This window comes from Vidua chalybeata, chromosome 25 (genome assembly GCF_026979565.1).
Source record: "Vidua chalybeata isolate OUT-0048 chromosome 25, bVidCha1 merged haplotype, whole genome shotgun sequence".
NCBI classification, from domain to species: Eukaryota; Metazoa; Chordata; class Aves; order Passeriformes; family Viduidae; genus Vidua; species Vidua chalybeata.
This window is the reverse complement of record NC_071554.1, coordinates 5,907,810-5,932,474: the sequence shown is the minus strand read 5'-3', so window position 1 is coordinate 5,932,474 and position 24,665 is coordinate 5,907,810. Positions and strand designations below refer to the sequence as shown.

At 50.8% G+C, this 24,665-nt stretch overlaps 1 protein-coding gene across 8 annotated transcripts in view; it reads right to left on the bottom strand.

Annotated features, from left to right (window-relative positions):
• The window catches only part of PUM1 (pumilio RNA binding family member 1), an 89,175-nt gene that overhangs the window by 53,216 nt on the left and 11,294 nt on the right, over nt 1-24,665 (bottom strand). For 6 of the 8 annotated variants that reach the window (XM_053964464.1, XM_053964470.1, XM_053964466.1 and 3 more), the window contains 4 exons: nt 14,804-14,872; nt 5,864-5,972; nt 3,034-3,212; nt 954-1,120 (listed from right to left, as the gene is read on the bottom strand). In XM_053964464.1, the coding sequence (XP_053820439.1) occupies nt 954-1,120; nt 3,034-3,212; nt 5,864-5,972; nt 14,804-14,872 (524 nt within the window). The remainder of the gene's footprint in view (nt 1-953; nt 1,121-3,033; nt 3,213-5,863; nt 5,973-14,803; nt 14,873-24,665) is intronic. The other 2 variants (XM_053964473.1, XM_053964467.1) reach the window with 1 other exon arrangement.

Below are 24,665 nucleotides of genomic sequence, written 5' to 3'. Positions count from 1 at the left end.
AGCCAGGGATGGACAGGGACACCCTCAGGGATGGACAGGGACACCCTCAGGGATGGACAGGGACACCCTCAGGGATGGACAGGGACAGCCAGGGATGGACAGGGACAGCCAGGGATGGACAGGGACACCCTCAGGGACAGCCAGGGACGGACAGGGACAGCCAGGGATGGACAGGGACACCCTCAGGGATGGACAGGGACAGCCAGGGACACCCTCAGGGATGGACAGGGACAGCCAGGGATGGACAGGGACAGCCAGGGATGGACAGGGACACCCTCAGGGATGGACAGGGACAGCCTCAGGGATGGACAGGGACACCCTCAGGGATGGACAGGGACACCCTCAGGGATGGACAGGGACACCCTCAGGGATGGACAGGGACACCCTCAGGGATGGACAGGGACACCCTCAGGGATGGACAGGGACACCCTCAGGGATGGACAGGGATACCCAGGGACACCCTCAGGGATGGACAGGGACAGCCAGGGATGGACAGGGACAGCCAGGGATACCAGAGAAAACTTCAGGGATGGACAGGGACACCCTCAGGGATGGACAGGGACGGCCAGGGCCACCCAGGGCTGAGGGCCCTGTCGAGGCTGAGCAGCCCCAGCTCCCTCAGCCTTTCCTGGGCAGGGAGATGCTCCAGTGACCCCCAGTGGAGCCCAGCTTTCCTGGGAATGGGGTGGCCGACACCTTCCCTGGGATGTGCTGCATGAATTCCTGCTTAGCTTCGCTTCCATGCCCAGTTTTTCCTTTCCCCATTCAAATGTTCCCACCTCAGCCCACGAATTTTCACTTTTCCCTTTCCAATTCTCCCCCCCATGGCCCTGCAGGGGATGGAATGAGAGCCTGGAGAGGCTGAGCTTAGACCCCATCACTGATTATTATTAACTGATTATTATTAACTGATTATTATTAACTGATTAATCACTAAGCACCAATGCACATACCTGAAGTCTTTGACATCGGCGTCGATCCCGTTCTGAACAGGCAAACCATTGGATTTATCCATCACATCCCCCTCCTCCTTCAGATCTCCCAATTTATCTCCATCAAACGTGCCCTTGCTTTTCTTATCCCCTTTGTCATTCTCATCACTCTCTGCATCCCTTGGCCCCTGGGCAAAAGAGACATTGTTTTAATAAGCTGAGTTTTCAGATCAATTTTCCCGTTACCCCGAGATGGTAACAAATCAAAGACACATGTCACCATAAAAGAAGTCACTTGCAAACATTAATTCCTACCCCAAAAAAATAGCTAAAAATGCAAAATATTCAATAATAATCAAAGAAATCAGGGAATTAGCTCTCATTCTTCCAAGAGGTGTTTCATCTCTTCAGGTTTCTTCATTTAGTAACTCAAGGTTTGCTTTTATAGACTCTAAAAATCCCATGCCAAAATAATTTTAAGGAATTCTCTTTCTAGATGGGACTTAAGAACTTCAAAATCAACACCAGCAAATGCTGCAGGGGCATAAAGTGAATTAGTGCCTCTCTGAAGTGCCTGGCTCAGTGTCAGAGACAGCTCTTGACTGGACAAGTGTTTGAAAATCACCTCAGTTTTGGAGGCATCACCAGTGAATTCCAAGGCACAGCTCATTTTAAAACACTCAAATAAATCACTGCCTCAGTCACTGGCCCCTGTAATCCTGAAGCACATTTCTTTGGGAGAAAAGAGGGAAAAAAAGAGGGAAAAAAAAAGGATTTCTGTTCTGTTGAGCATTCCATGAGTGGCATTACATCTGCAGCGTGTCTGCATTTTATTGCACTTGGGAGGAGAATAAAGGGTGATGATGCCTGGGGCAGTGTTTTGAACAACAAAAGGGAGAGGAAAAACAACATAATTTATGATAAAAACCAGCAAGGGGCATATAAACATATTTATCAGAGGCAGCTTTGGTGCTGTCACAGGGACAGACATCCAAAGCCTGCCTTCTGCCTGACTGGAGGGAGAAGTGCTCTGCACACAACATTTCTGCCTCTACCCACTGAACCCTTTCCCCACTCTCTCTGATTGCAGGGAGGGATTTTCCCCTCATATTTAGAGAAAAAAAAACTTGCTCTGAAAGCAAAAATCTTTTGGTGTTGCTTCTGAAAGAAAATAAAATTGTGTTTCCTTAATATTCCCTGGAAATGCCACCTGTCAGTCCAGCTGTGGAGCAATATTGCCCCAAAGAAGGGGGTTCAGCAGTGACAGCTGTGTCAGCCCTGTCACTCTGATTGTGCTGAGCAGCAAACCCCTCCTGACCCCCAGCTGGGATGAACTGCCTCCTTGCCCTGAGTGCTCACATCCCAGAAATCCTCCCTGCTCTCCCAGGGCTCTCCCAGGGCTCTCCCAGGTCCTTGGGCACCCTCTGATGAGGGCCAGCAACCCCAGCAGGGCTGCGGGGAGCTGCAGAGGACAGCAGCCAAAGGAGGCCTCTCCACCATTTCTGGAGCCCTTTTCCCCACTCCAGGGCTGGGCTCGATGCCAGCTCTCCCCACATCCATGAGCTGGAGGCTGGGCCCCTTCCCCAGCCCACAAAAGGGGTGCTGCCACTCCCCAGGGGAAACGAGCTGCCCCAGCAATGCCAGCTGTGACACACACCCAGCCACTAACAGGAGCTCCAGGGAAGGGTGCCTGACACCAATCTGTTTGGTGGGGGGGGTTTATTCCAAAAAACTGCGTAAGGAAAACCTCCAGGACAAGGATGAACATGATGCCATGACAGTTATCATCAGGTAAAGAGCCTGGAGCTGGAATCCCATTTGTGGGATCAGCACCAAGGCAGCCACAGGCTCAGTGCAGGTTTGTGGCACCTTCCCCAAGGATTAGCTTGGATGGGGTGTTTCTGCTGGGGGGCTTTTCCAAGGATCCAGGGAATGCCAGCACCTTCCCATCTCCCACCCCACATCCCCAAGCCAAGGACTAAACCTGCCCTGTTTGAGGGAAGAGCTAAACTGAGAGAAGAAAGAAACCTCTGCCCTAGGAATGATTCACAACCAAGCAAACCAAGAGAAAAGAAGAGAAAGGTGGCAATCAGGCACTTACAAATGCTCCTTTCCTTAGGCAGGAGTCTCCAGGAGATGAGCTCAGCACATACTCCACCATGCTCACTCCCAGCCCTCCACTCTCTGACCGTGGTGACAGCACCGAGTTCACTTCACTGTTCACATGGAAGCCCTGCCCAGGTCTTCTCTGAACCATAATTGGCTGGGAAACAGAGTGATCTGGAACAGAAACATGGGAAACTCTCACAAGCAGATCCAACTACTCAAAGGAGGCAATTTAAATCATTCAATATGTACTCCCCAGGGGCTTATTTGCACTCACAAGTGCCAACTTTGTGATTCTGCTGATGTCCATTAGTTAAGCCAGGATGGCTTTCTCATTTTTTAAATACTACAACATGTAAACCTGCAAGTGAGAGCTAGGTTTAAAATGTAAACTTATAAAATGTCAGAAATTTAGGACTAAAGGTTGCAATTAAAAAAACCAAAGTTTCAGTTTTTAGTTTTAGTAAAATTCTTGCGTTAGCACAGTGAAAACAAGTTTTGGTTTGTCATTTAAAACATGATCCTGCTGCTCCACCAGCCCTGTGTCCTTTGTTCCACCAACTGTTGTGTTCGTGTCAAGATCAGAGATTTTTTTGGCTGCTCTTTCCCCAAGAAAAGGTTTCTGAGGAGTTCATTTCTCCTTCTTCATCCCCCTGTCCTCCTGCCCCAGCCCTTTGCCATCGCTGAGGCTTTGAGGCCCAACCAGGACAGACTCGGGGGCTCCAAATCCTTTGGGCTCTGCCCAAATCCCTGCCTGGAGAGGGGAGAGTGACCCCAAAAGGGGAAGGGGAAGGGGATTCTCTGCTCCTGGCAACAGGCAGGGAGTCAAAAATAGCAGGCAGCAGGTGTAGGAGTTGCCAGGGGCTGGTGGGACATGGAAGGGATATCAATCCCCAAGGATATTGACACTGGAGCTTCCTCGTGAAGCAGGTGAAAGGAATTCCATCCTCTCACTGCTCCTGGCTGAACTTCCTTCCTTTTCCCATCAACGTGGCCACAAAGACTTTTTGGGATAAAACTTCCAAAAAAGGGGAAAAGCCAGTTTTAACCAGGCACTGCTGCCCAACTCTGTGTCCCCAGGAGGGGAAGGAAGGGCAGGACTGCAGCTTTGAGCTGGGCTGGCTTTGAAGGGTCTAAATCCACAACTTTGGGGTAGAGTAACACCCCAAATCCACGTGGGAGGCCTGCAGTGCATCCTGTGGGCACGGATGGAGACGGGATGGAGCCAAGGAAGATCCAGGCCTCACCTGGATGGACTGGGGGGGGTTGTGGGGGGAAAAAGCTTCCCAAAAAGAAAGGGAAAAGCTGGTTTTAACCCAGCACTGCTGCCCAACTCCGTGTCCCAGGAGTGGAAGGGAGGGCAGGACTGGAGCTTGTAGCTTTTAAAAGTTCTGAAAAGCCTTTAAAGGTTCCAAATGCACAAGTCTGAGGCAGAGGAGTGAAAGCCCAAATGCAGCAGGGCAGCCTGGGCACGGGTGGAGCCAGGGAGGATCCGGGCTCCACCATCCCAGGGGGGCTGCAGGGACTGGGGGGGTTTGGGGAGCAGAGCCAAAGGGAGACTTTTAGGGGAGCCAAAGGGAAACTTCCAGACCCTCAGGGCTCTGTGAGCTGGGGGGTGAATGGGAATCAGCACAGGGAGGGATGAGAGGGGCCTGGACTCCTGCAGGTGTGGGATGAGTCTGCCTGGGGGGAGAAAATCCCAAACCTCAGCTGGTCCCAAAGCCTGGCTCAGCCCCAAGCCCCCTCAGCTCCAGGCTGGACTAAGGCAGGTACAAGGTGCTCCTGAGGGTGCCCAAAATCCCCCCAGTGCCCAGACTGATCCAGCCAGGCACACTTGGAGAAGCTCTGTCCCCTTTTCATGGCCATTTGTTTAATGTAATTAATAAAAGAAGGCTTCAGCACTAATTTAAAACCGGGTATTTTCATCAGGGAAAAGCCCACACTACAGTGAGGTAAATGGCATTTCCTGGGAGCTGAAATGCCATTTCCTGGGAGCTGAAATGCCATTTCCTGGGAGCTGAAATGCCATTTCCTGGGAGCTGAAATGCCATTTCCTGGGAGCTGAAATGCCATTTCCTGGGAGCTGGAGCTTTTGGGAGCTGCAGCAGACACCCAGCTGTGTTTCAGCAGCAGATTCATGACACAGAAACCATGGACAGAACAAATCAAAGGTCAGCATTTCAAACCCAGCACTTGCAGGTTTGTTTTTTTTTTTTTTTTTTTCCTAAAACCAACCTGAATATCCTCCCCCTAAGTTTAAAATCAGGGAGACAAGAACAAAATCTTTGGCAGATAAAATTCAATACTAATTCAAAACCTCTTTTTTTTTTTAAATTGAATGTTGCTCTCCCATCAAGTCCAAAAACAAAAACAATCCTGATGCAAGAACAAAATCTTTGGCAGATTTAACTCAACACTAATTCAAAACATCTTTTTTTTTTTTTAACTGAATGGTTGGTTTAGTATTTAAAAAATGAAGGGTTTTTTTTTTAATTCATCTTGTTCTCTAAGACCTTTGTTTAAACTTTCAACTGATCCATCCCAAGGTAGAAAACACGCCAGAAATTGAAATTTTAAGCATAATTTAAGATTTTTAAGCAGATAAACACAGATTTACACATATTCACATTACACAATGTTCTGACATCCCTGGATATCTTAATTTTATCACAAAGCAAAGTCAGGTTTTCTATTTGTTTTTTATTATATAAACCAGATGGGTTTTTAAATCTTTTCAAAGCTGTGTCATCCAGTCTGGACTTTGAGTAAATAAATTACACATTTCTGTATTCAACCCCAACTAAATTAGGAAACAATTGAGCTACCTGATGTTCCCCAAGCACTGTCTCTCCACTGATCTCCCAGAAATATCCCTTTTGGTCCATCTTTGCTGGAATCATCAGATTCCCAAAACTTTTTACCCGGCAACAGCTGCTGCAATTAAAAAAAAACCAAAACAAAACAAAGAAAAAAAGAGAACAAAACAAAGCAAAGCATGATTAAAATAAGTATAAAATGCAAACATAAACCCCATAAGCATCTCCCTTCTATCAGGTATCAATCATTAAACACAAGTGACATAATCAAATATTTACATCTCCCAGGTGAAAGCTGAGGGAACAATTCCATCTCCCCATCCCTGATTTCCCTCCCAGCTCCAGGAACCCCCCACACGTCAGACACTCTCACAGACACTCTCCTCACAAGGAAAAATGAATGAGGGGGGAAATAGTGTGAGTTTTCCTGAGTTCATCTGGGAACAAATTCCTGCCTCCCAATGGGAGCTGCTGCTGGAGGGAGAGAAAAAATCAGGAGTTCCCATTTCTGCCTTCTGCTGAGGACTCTGCTGCTCCAGGGGCTCCTTGGAACACTGATGGGAGGGAGGGCAGCACCTGCCACGAGTGGGAAAAGCTCCTGGGAATGGGACAGAGCCACCCTGAGCTGGGACAGCCCAGGAAAAGCTCCTGGGAATGGGACAGAGCCACCCTGAGCTGGGACAGCCCAGGAAAAGCTCCTGGGAATGGGACAGAGCCACCCTGAGCTGGGACAGCCCAGGAAAAGCTCCTGGGAATGGGACAGAGCCACCCTGAGCTGGGGCAGCCCAGGAAAAGCTCCTGGGAATGGGACAGAGCCATCCTGAGATGGGACAGCCCAAGGAAAAGCTCCTGGGAATGGGACAGAGCCATCCTGAGCTGGGACAGCCCAGGGGTCTCGGCTCTGGAGGTGGCAGAGAGAACAGCTGCTCTGGGAATCCCAGCCCAGCCCCTCCCCACCCTGCCAGGGAACAATTCCCAATTCCCAAGATCCCATCCAGCCCTGCCCTCTGGCACTGGGAGCCATTCCCTGGCTCCTGTCCCTCCAGGCCTTGGAAAAATCCCTCTCCTGTATCCCTCTTCCCATTCTTTAGGGAATTTTGGGAACAGCTTCACCAGGGATCACCTCCACATGGGAATTCCAGGCCCTGAGGTGGCAAGGGGACAACATCCAGTAAATCCTCTGGATGGGATGGATGGAAGGAATTCCCAGCAGCACATTCACTGCAAAGTAACCATGAAATGAGCCTTGCCTGAAGCTGGGATAAAAGTCAAACTGAAGATGAAAAGAACCTGAATCTGCCTGAAATTTCCATGGAACAAACAAGAATCATCAGCTCTGGGGATCTCTCCTCTGGATCAGGAGTGGTGATAAATGCCATCTGTATCAATACCCTGACTGATAGCAAATTAAATATCCTGATAACCACTTCAATATCTCGATTTGATATCAAATTCAATGCCCTGATTGGTATCAAATTCAATATCCTGGCTGATATCAATCCTGCAGATAACTCCAGCAGCAGATGTGCAAATGTAAGGCTGAACTCCAGGAGTAAATCAGCTGCTGGATGCAGAGGAAGCAGCAAGAACTGATTTCACAGCTCTCGGGTGCTGCTTCAAAGCACAATCACAAAGTTGTGCTCTCAGTTTCCTCCCCAGCTCAACAAAGAGCTGTTTGTTTACAAAACCGATCAGTTGGCAGCGATTTCAGACAGGATTTCTCCTCACACCCTCCACACGGAGCCAGGATAAAAGCAGGGACCCTGCCCCATGCTCCCCTTTCTGCCATCCCAAAATAACCCCAAGTGGAAGGGCAGGAGGCTCCCATGAGCAGCAATTATTCCCAAACACAGATCAACCTGTTCCTCCCTCCCTGAAGGAGGGAAAAGCCAAGCACTGCTTCCAGTATTTATAAACATCAACATGTATCAGGTGTCTTGCAGATTTTTTTTTAATCTTCTGTCATTCCCGTATTTCTTCAAATATAGTTTTTTTTTTTTTCTCCTGCTGCTGCCACAGTGCAGAAATAACAACTCTCCTCATGGCATTGCAAGGAATTTTGAACAGAAAGCAGCACAGACTGATTAAAGTGAATTTTAGCTGCAGTTAAACACTTCCCATTGCTCCGGACAACACCTGCTTGGAGCAGCCTGGGACAGTGGGAGGTGGAAGTGGATGGGCTTCGAGATCCCTTCCCACCCAAAGCACTCGGGGATTCTCCCACACCTGCAGCAGCTGCAGCACACCTGGGGCTGTACCAGCATTCCCTGCTGGAGGGGGATCTGCAGCTAATCCAGCCCTTCCCTCTTTGCCCTGCTCTCCTCTACCCCTTTCCTAAGGAAAGCCAAACCTTTACCAGCACAATCCTGCAGAACTGCACCCCAACACCTTGTGAGTTTTGCAGCGAATCACACCCAAGGCTCACAAAACATTTTAATTCTCACTGTCCCCTGCACACCCCTGCTCCTGCTCAGAGAACCCCAGCTCTGCTCCCTCCAGTTTAATATCTCCCACCAGAAGCACCAAGTTTCCAACTGGAGACAGCAGAAACAATCAGAAGAGAGAAGTTTACCTCACACGGAGATCCCAGAGCTATTTACAGCTATAAGGGAAACCCCAAAGCCAATATTAACAGATGTTAATGAGGGGAGGGGGCTTTGTTCTGTCAAGTGCTGCTCCAACCAGCACAGAGCATTAGCAAGCAGCAATCATCTGCAATTATGCAACAGGCTGCTAAGACAATGAATTTTTCCTCAGGGAAAGTTGTCAGTTGCAATGGAAGAAAAAAAAGGATATTTTAAGTGACTCTCAAGCAGTTCTGCAGGTTGGAAATTTGAAAAAGAACAAGCAGCGGTTTAGAACCAGAGTCCTTTATTCATTCCCTGGCTTTTATTAAAATTGACCCTATCCACTATGAAAATAATCCTGCTAAGCCCTCTTACAAAGGACTTACGAGTTAGGCCAATATTCAATTTGGCAGAGCAGGGAGGAGCAGAGGACTTACCCACCATCAACAAAAGCAATTCTTCCAGCAGCCAGGGCACAGAGATCCCACTGAGATGGGATTATGAATTAGACAAATTAAGAAAACTGATCCCCCTCATACAAGGCAAATATTAAGATAAAAGCAGCCATCTGTGCAGTGCAGAACTGGGTTTGTCTGCAGCAACAGGCAGGGAAGGCAGAGCAGGTATTTACAGCAGGTATTTACCTGGGTGTTTACAGGTCCTGCTTTGCAGATGTTATCTGCCCTCCCCAGCTGGGGCAGGGAGGGGAGCGCCTGGCAGCAGTGCCAGCAGTGCCAGCAATGCCAGCCCTGCACAGGAAAGCACAGGGCAGCAGTGCCAGCCCTGCACAGGAGAGCACAGGCAGCAGTGCCAGCAGTGCCAGCCCTGCACAGGAGAGCACAGGCAGCAGTGCCAGCAATGCCAGCCCTGCACAGGAGAGCACAGGCAGCAGTGCCAGCCCTGCACAGGGCAGCACAGGGCAGCAGTGCCAGCAGTGCCAGCCCTGCACAGGAGAGCACCTGGCAGCAGTGCCAGCAATGTCAGCCCTGCACAGGAGAGCACAGGGCAGCAGTGCCAGCAGTGCCAGCCCTGCACAGGAGAGCACCTGGCAGCAATGCCAGCAGTGCCAGCCCTGCACAGGACAGCACAGGGCAGCAATGCCAGCAATGCCAGCCCTGCACAGGACAGCACAGGGCAGCAATGCCAGCAATGCCAGCCCTGCACAGGAGAGCACAGGGCAGCAGTGCCAGCCCTGCACAGGAGAGCACAGGGCAGCAATGCCAGCCCTGCACAGGAGAGCACAGGGCAGCAATGCCAGCCCTGCACAGGAGAGCACAGGGCAGCAATGCCAGCCCTGCACAGGGCAGCACAGGGCAGCAGTGCCAGCAGTGCCAGCCCTGCACAGGACAGCACAGGGCAGCAATGCCAGCAATGCCAGCCCTGCACAGGGCAGCACAGGGCAGCAATGCCAGCCCTGCACAGGAGAGCACAGGGCAGCAATGCCAGCCCTGCACAGGAGAGCACAGGGCAGCAATGCCAGCCCTGCACAGGAGAGCACAGGGCAGCAATGCCAGCCCTGCACAGGAGAGCACAGGCAGCAGTGCCAGCAGTGCCAGCCCTGCACAGGAGAGCACCTGGCAGCAGTGCCAGCAATGTCAGCCCTGCACAGGAGAGCACAGGGCAGCAGTGCCAGCCCTGCACAGGAGGGGAGCACCCAGCAGCACATCCCTGCACTGTACTGGGACAGCTCCAGGACAGCCCTGGCACATCCCTGCACAGACCCGGGAGAGCCTTGCAGTGCCCTGGGGCAGCCCTGCCCTGGGACAGCCCCTGGCACTGCCCTGGCACTGCCCTGGCACTGCTGTGCAAGGAACAGGCATTCCCTGCCCGCTCTGGGACTCACATCGCTCACAGCTCTGGGGAGAGAACAGGGAAGGGAGCTTAGGGCTGGGAATGTCTGACCATTCCTTGTGCTCCCGTTCACATCTGCTCCACTTCTGCCCTGGGCTTTCCTGAAGTGCCAGGGGAGCTGCTGTGGCACCATCACCAACCCTGCCCCACTGCTCCCATCTCCATCCCAGCCCCACTGCTCCCATCTCCATCCCAGCCCAATGCTTCCATCTCCATCCCAGCCCCACTGCTCCCATCTCCATCCCAGCCCCACTGCTCCCATCTCCATCCCAGCCCCACTGCTCCCATCTCCATCCCAGCCCCACTGCTCCCATCTCCATCCCAGCCCCACTGCTCCCATCTCCATCCCAGCCCACTGCTCCCATCTCCATCCCAGCCCCACTGCTCCCATCTCCATCCCAGCCCCACTGCTCCCATCTCCATCCCGGCCCCACTGCTCCCATCTCCACCCTCGCTCCACTCCCATCTCCATCCCGGCCCCACTGCTCCCATCTCCATCCCAGCCCACTGCTCCCATCTCCATCCCAGCCCCACTGCTCCCATCTCCATCCCAGCCCCACTGCTCCCATCTCCATCCCGGCCCCACTGCTCCCATCTCCATCCCAGCCCACTGCTCCCATCTCCATCCCAGCCCCACTGCTCCCATCTCCATCCCAGCCCCACTGCTCCCATCTCCATCCTGGCTCCACTCCCATCTCCATCCCAGCCCAATGCTTCCATCTCCATCCCGGCCCCACTGCTCCCATCTCCATCCCAGCCCAATGCTTCCATCTCCATCCCAGCCCCACTGCTCCCATCTCCATCCCGGCCCCACTGCTCCCATCTCCATCCCAGCCCCACTGCTCCCATCTCCATCCTGGCTCCACTCCCATCTTCAACGCTGCCAGTGCTGGGGAAACTGAAAATCTCAACCCAAACATTATTAGTACTCCCCAGCTGCCAATGAATCAGAAATTTATGGGGCCAATAAATCATAAATTTATGGGAACACATCAGTAGCATGGAAAGCAGAGGCACAGGGGTTTAGTTTGGGGTGGTTTTTTCCTTCATTTTTGTTTGGTTTGTGGTTGTTTTCTTTAACCCAGGTTACAGAAGTGTCCAACCTCAGTGTCACAACCACTGGGACTGTGTCCCTCTGCAGGGACTTCTCCAGGACCCACCCAGCAGCACCAATGGGGCATTAACCATGGACATGGGCACAGAATCATGGAATATCCTGAGTTGGAATATCCACAGGGATCACTGATGCAGCTCCTGGACCCCCAACAACCCCACCCTGGGCACCCCTGGAGCTCTGGCAGCCTCGGGGCCGTGCCCATTCCCTGGGGAGCCTGGGCAGTGCCAGCCCCCTCTGGGGGAAGAACCTTTCCCTGAGCTGCCCTGGCTGCTGTCCCTGTCCCAGAGCAGGGATCCGAGCTGCCTCTCCAGGTTCTGATGTCCCAGAGCTCCCCCACAGCGATCCCCAGGGGCTGCAGGAGTCTCACTGCCCACACTCAGTGACCCCAGCACTGCCACCTGCAAGGGCAGCAGCCCAGCAATAATCAAACACTTTCAGTTAAATGTATAAAATATTTCTCACCAACTTTTCTCTTCTAGGGCAAGCTCCAATTCCCTGGTACCCCCAGTACTCCAGGTCTGAAGTTGCACCTCCAGTTGCCTCATGGCTCTGAGTCCCCATCCTCCTCCCACCCTCAGGATTAAGTTTCACCAGCACCTCACCCAGCTGCTCCCGACTCCAGACACTGACTTTGCACAACCTACTCCAAATCCAAGGTCCCAAATGCCTGGAAGGGGTTGGGAACAAACCCAACTGCACCTCACAGCCCCTCTGTGCTGCCTGCTACCCCCAGAGACGCTGCATTAAAATTCCCTGCTGCAAAGCTACAGATCCAAGGGATTTCAGCAAGGAAAAGCAGACATGCAGCTCCCCACCCAGAGGCTGGGGGAGAAAGGGAACTTGCAGGGCTTGTGTTAAGCCAGAGATAAGGGTCAGGGCTGTGGGATCAAGGCCTTAAGGGCCATATGTGCTGAGCTGAGCATCAGCACCAAAATCCCACATGGAACTGCTAGACAAAGCTCCAAGGTGAGTTCTTCATCCCAGAGAACAGCCTGGACAAGGTGCTGGAACAGAGGGACAACGTCCCCTGCCCCCAGAGCTGCTTTCAGCAGTACTGACCACAGTCACTCCCAACAGCACAAAGCTTTCACAGCTTAGAGTGGAGAAAAAGGGGCTCTGGGACTCTTTTCAATCCCTGCTTGAGAAAATACTGCACTTCCACTCGCTAGAAATTCAGGAATATGAGGCTGGGAGTCTGAGGATGGAAACAGCCCCAAGAGAGAAGAAAATCGTGGGGGCTTTTAAAGTATTCTTAATGTTCCCAGATAAGGATATCTGTTGATCTCTAAGTATTATCTACATTTTGAGAGCAGGATAGATAAGAGATTTAACTGTTTGACAGTGCCCTTTAAAAAACTGCTCTGATGTCTTCACAAACTCCTTCAATCACTGAAATTACGACGGTGCTTAACAAGGAGCAAGAGAACTAGAAGATAAAAGAAATCTAACACTGAATGCAGAAATGCTCTTCCTCATCTTTCTCCACTATCAATTTATTTCAGACTCTCTGACTTTCTCCCCAAGTTTCCTTCTCATTCCAGAAACAGAAGGGGTGGAAACCACCAGTGCCTTGTTAAGGCATCTAAACTGCACAAAATCCAGGAGATTTTTCACGTTTAAGGCATCTAAACTGCACAAAATCCAGGAGATTTTTCACGTGGTCCTGAAAGCCAAATCAGATCCTGTGGGATCTCCTGAAATCAGCCTTGGAGAGATACAGAGAAAATTCAATGGGTGAAGAATGGAAACTGTGAGACTGAGGGAGAAAAACCCCAAGAGAAACAAGAAACAGTGGTTTAGCTGAAAGAGAAGGGTGAGATGTCACCTTTCCCAGAAAAATCCGCTCATTCCAGCATGTGGAAAAGCCCAGTGACAAAAGGATGCCATTGCCAAAACTTTCTGCATCACAGTTACAAGAAGGGGGAAAAAAATGAGTCATGACTGGAAGGCAAAGCTCCAAAACACAAACCCAAACTCGCTCCTCTCAGAAATGCCTGAACAAACCGAAAGCTGGGAGAACTCAGCACTTTTAGGAATTCCTTCAGGCGTTCCAGCTCCGTGACCTTGTGTCCTGACAAGCAAAGCTGAGTGCTGTGCTCGCTGTGAACCTGCTCCCAGCCAGCCTGGGCTCCCTCTCTGAGAATGAACCTCCTGCCCAAATGAGGTGTCACAAACTCATCTCCTCAGAACATTCCCACCCCCAGCATTCCACAGGCAAGCTGCACATGGAGCACGGCAGCTGCTGTGCAGCAGCTTCAGGCAGGTTTTTAATGTCAGCTTTGCTCCTTTGAAAATCATTTTCACCTCCTCTTAGTCAACATTCCTGGGGTAAATTAATCCAACCTGGAGAAACGGATTTTCCTCTCAAGTCAAATCAAAATCCAACCCTGGATTATGGTTTTCCACAGAAGGAAGGGGGGAGAAGGAAAGCAGGGACAGAAGAAGGAAGGAGGTCTTTGACCTGAGAGAGGGCACCTTGCTATGAATCCCACCATGCCACAGTCCTGGTTTGCTCTTTTCTCCAAAAACAGCAACTTCAGGGCTCCAGGGGTTTTTATTTTTTACACCTGGCTCATGCACTGGGTAACAGACAGGATGGACTAAACATGGAGGAAATAAACTGGTCTGAACTTGAGAGGAGCATCAGACTCGCATCAAGCTGAGCTGCCACACATGAACATCCTCCTACCAGACATGATTTTCTCCTCTGTCCTTCCACTTTGCCTCACTAAAGGCAAAAGGAAGCAGGCAAGGCAAAGAAGTCTCTCCATCCAACTTCCAGGAACCTACAGGAACAAGCTATTCTTTCAAGTCACTCTAAAAACAGATAAATTCTCTTTTTTCCAAGAAAACCAGTGGGCATTTCCCCTAAATCTGCCACCTCCTTGCTGCTGTGAGAGTTTAAATTAATTAACTCTGGCTGGGGCTCTGTGAAGTTCCAGCTGCAGGCCCTGCTCTTATCCCTCCTGCAGCCCTGGCTCACCCTGCCCAGTTACTCCAAACCTTAAACACAGCCCTGGCCTTTCTGCAAGAACCAAAAAAAAGGACTGGAAACAGAGCAGCAGACAATGCCCCACAGCACAACGAGGTCTGAGCTCAGAGAATCCCAAAATCAACCTGCTCCAAGGATTGGGACACCTGTCCCCAGCCGGATTTCGAGCTGTTGTTGTCCAGCCACTCTCTCCTGCTGGATGAGCCAAGAGATGGAAGTTGAACTGTTCCTCCCTCCGAGATGGATTCCAGCCCGGCAGGTTTGGGGCCTGGCAGGTTTGGGGTTGGATCAACCACACACACACACACAGACAGACCTCACAGGCACAACAGAGAACCCTCAGCATCACAATCGTCCCAGTTGCTGGTTCATGTCTTCCCCCTCCCAAAACATGGATTTTTTTCTCCAGGCCTCTCACTTACCTCTCCCATAGCCCGTCCCTCCAGAGCCAGCGCTTGGAAATCGTGATTCAGCTCATCCATGGAACGCACCTATCCACAGATGGGGGAGAAAAGGCCATGAGGAAATGCTTTTCTTTGCTGTTATTTTTACTATAATCACAGTTTATAACCATTTTTCTGCTCCAGACTGAGAGCTGCATTCCACATGAGAGCCTGTAACAAGGTTATGGAGCTCCAGAGGATGACTTACCTTTAACACTCCCAGCAGCTACAACATTTATATACTTTCATTATTTTACACACACATGTACTATTACACACAGATTTATTTCTGTGTGTTAGATTTATACATGCACAGGAAAGGAACAACCAGCAATTACTTTTAAGACACACAAAGCCTAACACAACTGTCTCAGCTCATATTTCACAGTGGTTTCAGGTGAAGGAGTCAAGGCATGAGGAGCCAGCATCATTTCAGGTGGGAATCAAGGAAAATCTCCTGTATAAACCTGGCAAATTTTCATCCAGGTTACACAGACACGAAGCAGAAAAAAACCAACACACTGATGAAAATTGAGTCATTTAGAGCAGAAAAGTAAAGCATAAACTTGAAACTATTGGATAAATAAGTTGACAGAAGCATAGAACAGATCCACAAGGATGATCCAGGTCCAGCTCCTGGTCCTGCCCAGACCCCCAAAAATCCCACCTTGGGAATCCTGAGTTGGAATATCCACAGGGATCATTGATGCAGCTCCTGGACCCCCAACAACCCCACCCTGGGCACCCCTGGAGCTCTGGCAGCCTCGGGGCCGTGCCCATTCCCTGGGGAGCCTGGGCAGTGCCAGCCCCCTCTGGGGGGAAGAACCTTTCCCTGAGCTGCAGCCTGAGCTGCCCTGGCCCAGCTCCAGCCGTGCCCTGGCTGCTGTCCCTGTCCCAGAGCAGGGATCAGTACCTGACATGGACTGGGCTTGTTGAAAATGCAGGAGAACCCTTCTCCTGCTTCTCATTCCCAAATCTCAGCTGCTGAGCACACACGAGGAAGCAAATTCCAAAAGAAACCCCAACTCTGGACTCAGCAGCTGAGGCACGTGCTGGGACTGGGAGCAGCTGACTGCCCTCCCCTGCCCCGCTCCAGTGTCCCAGCAGCCCCAAACACCCCACACAAGCAGCACAAACTCCCCTCCTACTCAGTGTTTACACAGTCCCTGCAGCCCAGCAGGGCCGAGGCACCTCTCTGCTCAGCTCTTTCAAATGAGTAATGCCCACACTGATCCAGGCTCCTTGCAGCATGCTGCACGTTTACACACAGGGTTTAGTCTGGCTCTGCACAGAGCCCTCCCAGGCCGAGGAAGGAGCTCAGCAATACCTGGTGGGTGAGTTACAGGACAAAAAAAATCCCAAAAATTGTTTAGATGCTCATGGCCCACCAGTGACCAGCACTGTAACGTTACACCACCATCAGTGACCTTAACCATGACTTCTGATACTGCAGTGCCACTTCCAGCAGGACCAAGACCTTGGGATTGTGTTTTATTTCTATTCTACGACAATATTCTGTAGATCTCAACTAAGACAATATTGTGTAGATCTCAACTAAGACAATATTCTGTAGATCTCATCTAAGACAATATTCTGTATATCTCAACTAAGAATCAGATGGAAGAAAGCCTCCAGAAATCCCCTCCAGTCTAAATTCTTCTATCCTGTGGCCATCATACTTCGCAAAAGATTAGTGGTATATTATTGAATTATTTAATAGATATTTACATAATTTGCAAACCCTCAGGGGTCACTTGCTCAGAATCCCAGTTTAAAAATCAGGTATCTCTTGTTACTGTATCTCAGCTCACTTATTTTCAGTTCTGCCTCAGCCTTGCCACCTTTTGCAGTGACATTTGTCACATGGGCCACCAACACTGAGTGAAACTCTTCCCAAAACTGCAGCCCCAAGGACTTTCCTCCCCTGCCAGCTCCATCCCTGCTCTGCAGCTGACACAGCTCAGCTGCCTGGTGCCACACAAACGTCACTGGGACCAAATTCTTCTGTGGAGCACTTCAAGCTGAACTCATGGAAAGTGCTGCAACCTCCAGATGTGCCAAACCACAAAAGCTGGCAGAGAACAAATTGTTATTTCCATCAGACATCTGAGAGAAGTTGCACAGAGAGATTCAGAAGGTGATGTGCACTCTCAGCTGCTGAAGTGATGTCCCAGCAAACCACAGAAGCCACGCAAAGGCTGCTCCGAGTGTGTCCAGCAGCTTCCCCAAAAGAAATCATCTTCCTGGGGTGAGTGCTGAGCTGTGGGAACCTCAAAACAAAGCTGCTACAAAGATCCAATCACTACATTCCCAGTAAAATCCAAAAGGATATTAAGTGGTATTTTTACTTGATTTGGTCAACATGGAATCATGGAATGGGTTGAGCAGGAAGGGACATTAAAGCTCCTCCAGTGCCACCCCTGCCTTGGTCAGGGACTCCTCCCACTGTCCCAGGTTGCTCCAAGCCGTGTCCAACCTGGCCTTGGGACATTCCCAGGGACAGCCACAGCTGCTCTGGGAATTCTATCCCAGTTCCTCCCCACCCTGCCAGGGAATAATTTCTCCCACATATCCAATTTAAACCTATTCTCTGTCAGTTTGGAGCCATCTCCTCCTGTCACCCCAGGCTCTTGCCAACAGTCCCTTCTCATGTTCCCCTGCAGGCACTGGAAGGCCGCAGTGAGATGAGCCCAAAGCCTTCTCCTTTCCAGGCTGAACAATCCCAGCTCTCTCAGCACAGGTGCTCCAGCCCTGCAGGTGACTTGGTGGCTCCTGGGCACGCTCCAACAGGACAATGCCACAGGAAACAGGCTGCCTCCATCCCCTGCCCCAGTATCCCTTACCCCAGCCATGTCAAAAAGCAGAAAATAAAACCAGCCTTCTCTATCAGCTATCAGATGTGGGGAAATGAAGAAATTATTCATTCACAGATATTTCACATCCCTTATCATCTCTCTTTCAAGAATCCTAACAAATATGGATAAAAGCATTTTCTAAAGCAGGTCTTTGTGCCTGATTTTGGTCACTCTGATCTCAAAGTGTCCATAAACAGCAATTCTCCAGCTCTTTCTCTCACTCACACAGTCTCTTTACCTTCATTAATCACTGGATCCATTTATTTGATTTTCAAAGACTGCACCCAAAGGATCCTTTTCCCATTTCTCAGTGCCTCTAATGTTAAACGGCAACACATTTTCACCTCATTGCACACAAATATCCCAGGGCTCCTTCATTTTTCCTTCCCTGAAGAACAAAGTGTTTGGAACAGCAGAACACAAAGCCGAAGCCATGACTTCCAACACCTCTGCATTCCAGAAGTCAGGGATTCCTCTGGAATGGCCATTAAACAATAGAGCCGCTCTTCCACCTCATCAGGATCTGTTCTTGTTACTGATCCCTGAGCTCTGAGGAGCACAGAGCAGAGGCAGGATGGTGTAAACACGAGCAACAAGGAGCTCCACAGAGACAGAACTTCTCCCCAGATGAGCACTGACACCGATGAGATTTGATGACCAGAAAATGTGGCTCACCACTGGAGCAGAGATTTGAAAGAAATCCAGAAGACAACGTCAGGATCAATCGGCTGCACGAGGGAGCGATGCCCTGACATCTGGATCTGATGTGACATCCTGGGAGGGAGAGGTGAGCTCCACAATATTCAGGAATCAGGAATCACACAAGGAGAGGGCAGCTGGAGTCCCAATCCCTTGGGAAGTGATCCAAGCAAACCTGACTCCTGCTGCTCTCAGCCTGCAGCAACCCAAGGCTGCCCCCTGCTCCAGGCAGGCAGTGCCTCTGAAAGGATGCAGAGTGCACATCCTCACAGGAGCCAGCTGCTGCCTTCCCGAGGATGAGAGAGCTCCTCCCTTCTGCTCACACACACCACGGAACCCCACTTCACAATCAAGACATGAGCACCACATTCTGGAACGAGTTCCAAAGTAGGTTTATGCACAAGAACATCCCTCCCCTCACCATGGAACATGTGGATGCACTCAGGAGTGATGTAAATCTCCTTCAAGAAGAATGATTTCCACACTAATACAGGAATGTGTGTCACTGTAACACACTCCAGCTCCAGCCACTCCACTGACTCAGAAATCATTCCCTGCCTGCCCGGTGGGAGGACACATCCCAAAGTGAGATTCACCACGGCCACGCCGAGAAACTGGAGCAAAACCACGGGATCACTGCACTTCCCGAGGCTGGGGGGAATCCAGCCCCTGCTCTGCACCACTTCTCACCTCACGGGACAAAGCAAGACACAGCTGCATTCCCAGTGGATTCCTCACTGCACACCCAACAGACACAGCTGCATTCCCAGTGCACACCCAACAGACACAGCTGCATTCCTCACTGCACACCCAACAGACACAGCTGCATTCCCAGTGGATTCCTCACTGCACACCCAACAGACACAGCTGCATTCCCAGTGGATTCCTCACTGCACACTCAACAGACACAGCTGGATTCCTCACTGCACACCCAACAGACACAGCTGCATTCCTCACTGCACACCCAACAGACACAGCTGCATTCCCAGTGCACACCCAACAGACACAGCTGCATTCCCAGTGCACACCCAACAGACACAGCTGCATTCCTCACTGTACATCTAACAGACACAGCTGCATTCCTCACTGCACACCTGACACAGCTGGATTCTGACTGCACACCTGACACAGCTGGATTCTGACTGCACACCTGACACAGCTGGATTCCTCACTGCACCCCACCACACACAGCTGAACTCCTCATTCACATCCCTGAGGCACAGCTGGATTCCTCACTGCGAATTCCTCTCTGTCAGACCTCCAAACCTCATTCATTCTCCCACATCACTGAGGCTGGAAAAGATCTCTGAGACCATCGAGTCCAAGCTGTGCCTGGTCCCCACCCTGAACCCAGCCCAGAGCTCTCAGTGCCACCTCCAGGAATTCCTTGGGCACCTCCAGGGATGGGCACTCCAAACCCCCCTGGGCAGTTCCAAGGCCTGAGCCCCCTTTCCATGGGGAAATTCCTGCTGATTGCACCCTGAGCCTGCCCTGGCCCAGCCTGAGGCCGTTCCCTCTCCTCCTGTCCCTGTTCCCTGGAGCAGAGCCCGACCCCCCCGGCTGTCCCCTCCTGGCAGGAGCTGTGCAGAGCCACAAGGGCCCCCCTGAGCCTCCTTTTCTCCAGGCTGAGCCCCTTCCCAGCTCCCTCAGCCTCTCCTGGGGCTCCAGCCCCTTCCCAGCTCCCTTTCCTTTTCCCTCCAGCCCTCAGTGTCTCTCCTGTCACTGTCCTGGTGCCCCAGCAGTGGCAGCACAGGGACAGCCACTGCCCTGCTCCTGCTGATCACACTGTTGCTGACACAGCCCATGTGGCAGCGGCCTCTGGCACACCTGGGTCTGTGTTCAGACTGTCACCAGCACCCCCCGGGCCTTTCCCAGTTTTCCGGGCTCTGCCCCAGCCTAGGGCTGCTGGGGGTTGTGGTGACCCACGGGCAGGATCCTGCATTTCACCCTACTGATCCTCCCAACCCCCCTGGCCTCACACTGGTGCTCCAGGGGCCTTTCACAATTCCAACAGCAGACACCCAATCCTATTCCAGGAGGACAAAAGCACGGAATGCTTTCAGCTCTCCCGTGCCGCAGACTGCAACAACCCAAACCGATTTCTCCCGCGGTCAATGGCCACTTCACACCTCACACACTGCAGAGGAGCCGCTCAGCAGCTCTGAACCGAACACATTCACGGGGATTTTCCAGCCCCCCCCAGCAGCTCATTCATGTCAGGCAGCCACCTCACACAGGACAACTGCACTTTATTTCCTTTTAAATAAGATTAGACAGCCTCAGCTTCACAAAACTCAAGTGACAACAACTCAGAAGCAAATGTCTTCCTTGTGCCAAAGCTACCCAGACAGCAGCCCCTGTCCGTGTCTGAACACTTGTGACTGGATGGAGCTGGGCCAGACAGGCACAAAGCACAACGCCAGCAGGTGAGGATGTTCTGTGTGCTGGGACCTGCTGCTCACCCACCACCCCACAAACCCTGCCAGACACTTCTCCCTGTCCGCACGCCCCTCAAACACACCCTGTCACGGACTTCAGTTTTCCAAATTATCTCGTGCAGAAGAGCAAAGACTAAGATGCTCATCACAGACATCACTGAAGGGCCTGGATCACCCTGGAGAGTGAGAGTGAGGGAACAACCCACACACAGGGACTGGGACTGAGCCCCTCCTGTCCAGCTCTAACACTGCACCCCAAACCAGGCCCTGGTGTCCCCTGGGGGAAAAACTGCAACACAGCAAAAGGGTCATAAAGATGCTCCAGGGCTGGAGCCCCCCTGGAGCTCTGGGAGAGCTGGGGGTGCTCCCCTGGAGAGGAGAAGGCTCCAGGGAGAGCTCAGAGCCCCTGCAGGGCCTGAAGGGGCTCCAGGAGAGCTGCAGAGGGACTGGGGACAAGGCCTGCAGGGACAGGAGCCAGGGAATGGCTCCCAGTGCCAGAGGGCAGGGCTGGATGGGATCTTGGGAATTGGGAATTGTTCCCTGGCAGGGTGGGGAATTGCCAGAGCAGCTGGGGCTGCCCCTGGATCCCTGGCAGTGCCCAAGGCCAGGCTGGACACTGGGGCTGGGAGCACCTGGGACACTGGGAGGTGTCCCTGCCAGGGCAGGGGTGGGGTGGGATGAGCTTCAAGGTCCCTTCTGAACCAATCCACCTGAGATTCCATGAAACCACAGAATCCCAGGATTCCCCAAACCTGCAGCAGCCCCACAGCGCAGGCAGCTCCTGCCAGGAGCCAGGGCACTGCTGGTGCTGCACACTCCAGCTCAGCTCAGTGGATCCCAGCGAACGCAGGCCCCCGGGGAATGGCACTTGTCAAAAGGGATTCTGCACTCAGGTCAATTAACAGCAGCCAGGGCCCCAAACTGTCCTCCTGATTACTAAACACTGAGCTGAAGCCCCAACAAATTAGCATGAAAACAACAGGGAATTTACCTTGCAGATTTCCAGGACTGTATTTTTTTTATTCTAGAATAATCCAAGGGGGGTTTTCACGCCCTGAGAGCAACCAGCAAAGCATGTGAATTGTAATTTTAGGTAAATATTAATGTCAACAATCTGTGTTAATACTGCACCTTATATTAAGCAAATATGGTTGCTAAAATGACCTTTACATATAAATTCCAAGTGCAGGGCTGTATCGCATTTCAGGTATCCCAGGGGATTGTACACCAGTTTTTTATATATTAAGGAATCCTCATTTATGTGGAATTTACATTCACCTGGGCAGACAGGCAGCCAAACTATCCAAGGCTAAATTTCACTCTCAACCCCAAAGGATTCTTTTTCTTCCTCCTTATCCAAAAGATGTTTCACAGGAAGCAAAAGGCAAGTGGAATTAAACAAAGAAATAAAACAATCTGGCATATAGGAGGAAAAAAAATAGAAAACTAACTACAAATTCCTTTGGAGAAAAAGAATCTAAAAAATATTTGCTAATAAATATTTGAGCTAAGAAATATTCTAGTGATGCTCTAAACTGCCTCTAAAAGTGCACTGTGAAGCCAAATTTATGATTTTTTTTTTTAATGTTGAACATTAAATAGATCAAATACCTGTATTTATTGGGGGTAGAAGTGACTGAAGAGGGTTTAAATGATCTGTTTCTATTTAGCCAATTCTCTTAGAGGGGAACCAAAGCAAACCTCTGCCAGCAGCCCCAGCTCTGCAGGTTCCCACTCCCTGGCCCCATTCCCTTTTCCCAGCCCTTCCTCAGCCCAGGCTCCATCTTCCCTCCCTCACACTGGAGCTTTTGCTCTCCCCAGTTCCCCTCCTGGCCAGGAGGGATCTGCTCCCACCGAGGCAGGTGCAAAGCCAGCGATTCCTGAAGCTGGAACATGCAAATGGATCACTTTTTTGTGATCCTTTGATGTGCAGTCAATTACAGGGCCCAGTGCTGCCCTCAGCCCTGCAAAGAGACTGCAGGGAATCCCACAGAAACTTCCACAGGGAATCCTGGGCTCAGCTCCTCTCTGCAGTCCTGGCAAGGGAAGGGTGCTGGGACCACAAATGGTGGGAAGGACTCTCCTGCTGCTGGCTGAGCTCTTGGAGGGCCTGGAGGAGCCTCCCAGATTTCAGCTCTGCACAGGCCTGGAGCTCCCACCCTGCTGGGGGATCTCTCTTGTTCTGCTCCTCCACTGCTGCAGAGAAATGTGGGAAATGATATCATTATTGTACTGCTCTGGAGAGACAAATGCCCTGATTTCTCAGCTCTAAGATCCCAGAATTCCAGACTGATTTGGGGTGGAAAGGACCTTAAAGCCCACCTCGTTCCAGCCATGGGCAGGGACTCCTTCCACTGTCCCAGGCTGCTCCAATCTCCTTCCAACCTGGCCTGCAAGATCCAACAGCATTTCTTTTGTTTGTGAGAAAACAAGGTGAGATTCCAAGTTCTCCCTATCTGTATGTGCCAGGAGTTTACCTAGAGCACCTCCAGAGTGTGATTATTCCTTGGATATTTATTTTTAACTCCCGTGCACTCTGCAAGTGGGAATGTAATATTTCCATCCATTTGGCTTCTATATTTTAAGACTTGCTCAATTTGCAATTAAAAAAACCTAACAAAAAAACTCCAACCAAACACTTCTCTAGTAAAACATCCCTCAAAAAAGAGTCAGTATTACTACAGGAACACTAGAACTGAGACAGGAAGAACAAAAATCATCAAAACCAAGAAACATCCTTAGAATGGAGAGGAGAGAATCAAAAAACTACAGCTGAATACTTTGATTTATATACTCACAATTGTTTAAACTCTTTAAATGAACTAAAAGTTTACAAATTTCAGATGGAAACAAATCCTCCTTCAGCTGGGGGAGGCTGCTTGAGTTTGAACAGCTCATACAGGAGGTTATTTCAAAAAATCCCAGATGTGAGTGCATTCAGCCAATGTCCAGCACCCAGGAGAGGGGAAATGCATGTCCCAGCTGCCAGCAAGGAAAGCATCACACACTCCACAACAGGTTTGCCACTGACAACCAGAGCCAGGGTTAAAATACGTTGTTCCATCAACTGATTACTGCCCTATTTTTAGCCTTCTCCCATAACAATAGTGGGTAAAGAAAGAATGTGAAGTCACAAGTATTAGACAGGATTAGGTGGTTTAACTACTATTTTTGTAGTAAAGGATTCATGGTTAGAATTGCTACTACCATTAGCACTGGAAGCAAAAAGCCATTGAAATTGCAGATTGGCTAATGCCTTCCCTGGCATGGGGCCAGGCTGATTAATGATTCAGGGGACAGAAATAACTGCAGCAGAGGCAGCCTTGCAGAGGGGCTCTCCTTCCTCAGCTAATTATGTTTTTCCTCCCATTTTATCCACCCAGGGAAGCGCTTCATTAATGTGGAATGTAGGTTACCCTGCCATGTCTCAGGCACATATTGGGGTGCAGGATTCAAAAATACTGGATTAGGGAAGAAATAACTGTAATTTTGTCCTGCTGGAGCTGGCAATACCTTGGGAAAACCATCTTCTGCACGCCAGGTGTGTGCCTGGATCTGTGGGTTTGCACAAGAGCTCGGGGCCATGCTAAGACCTGACCTTGGGGAGGCTCTTCCTTTTACTCCCAGCCCTACTCCGACCTTCCTAGGTTTAAATTCAGAGGGGAAAAGTTGTGGAGAAGGGATGCAGCAGTGTTTAACTGCAGTGCCAAGGCACCTCTGTCAGAAGAGATGAGAGTGCCCTCATGCCACCCAGACAGGGACTCACTGAGGGTTTAGCAACAGTCGAGTTTCACCTCAGTATGACAACCAAAGCCAGATGTTCCCAATAAAAACAACTGCCCTGGAACA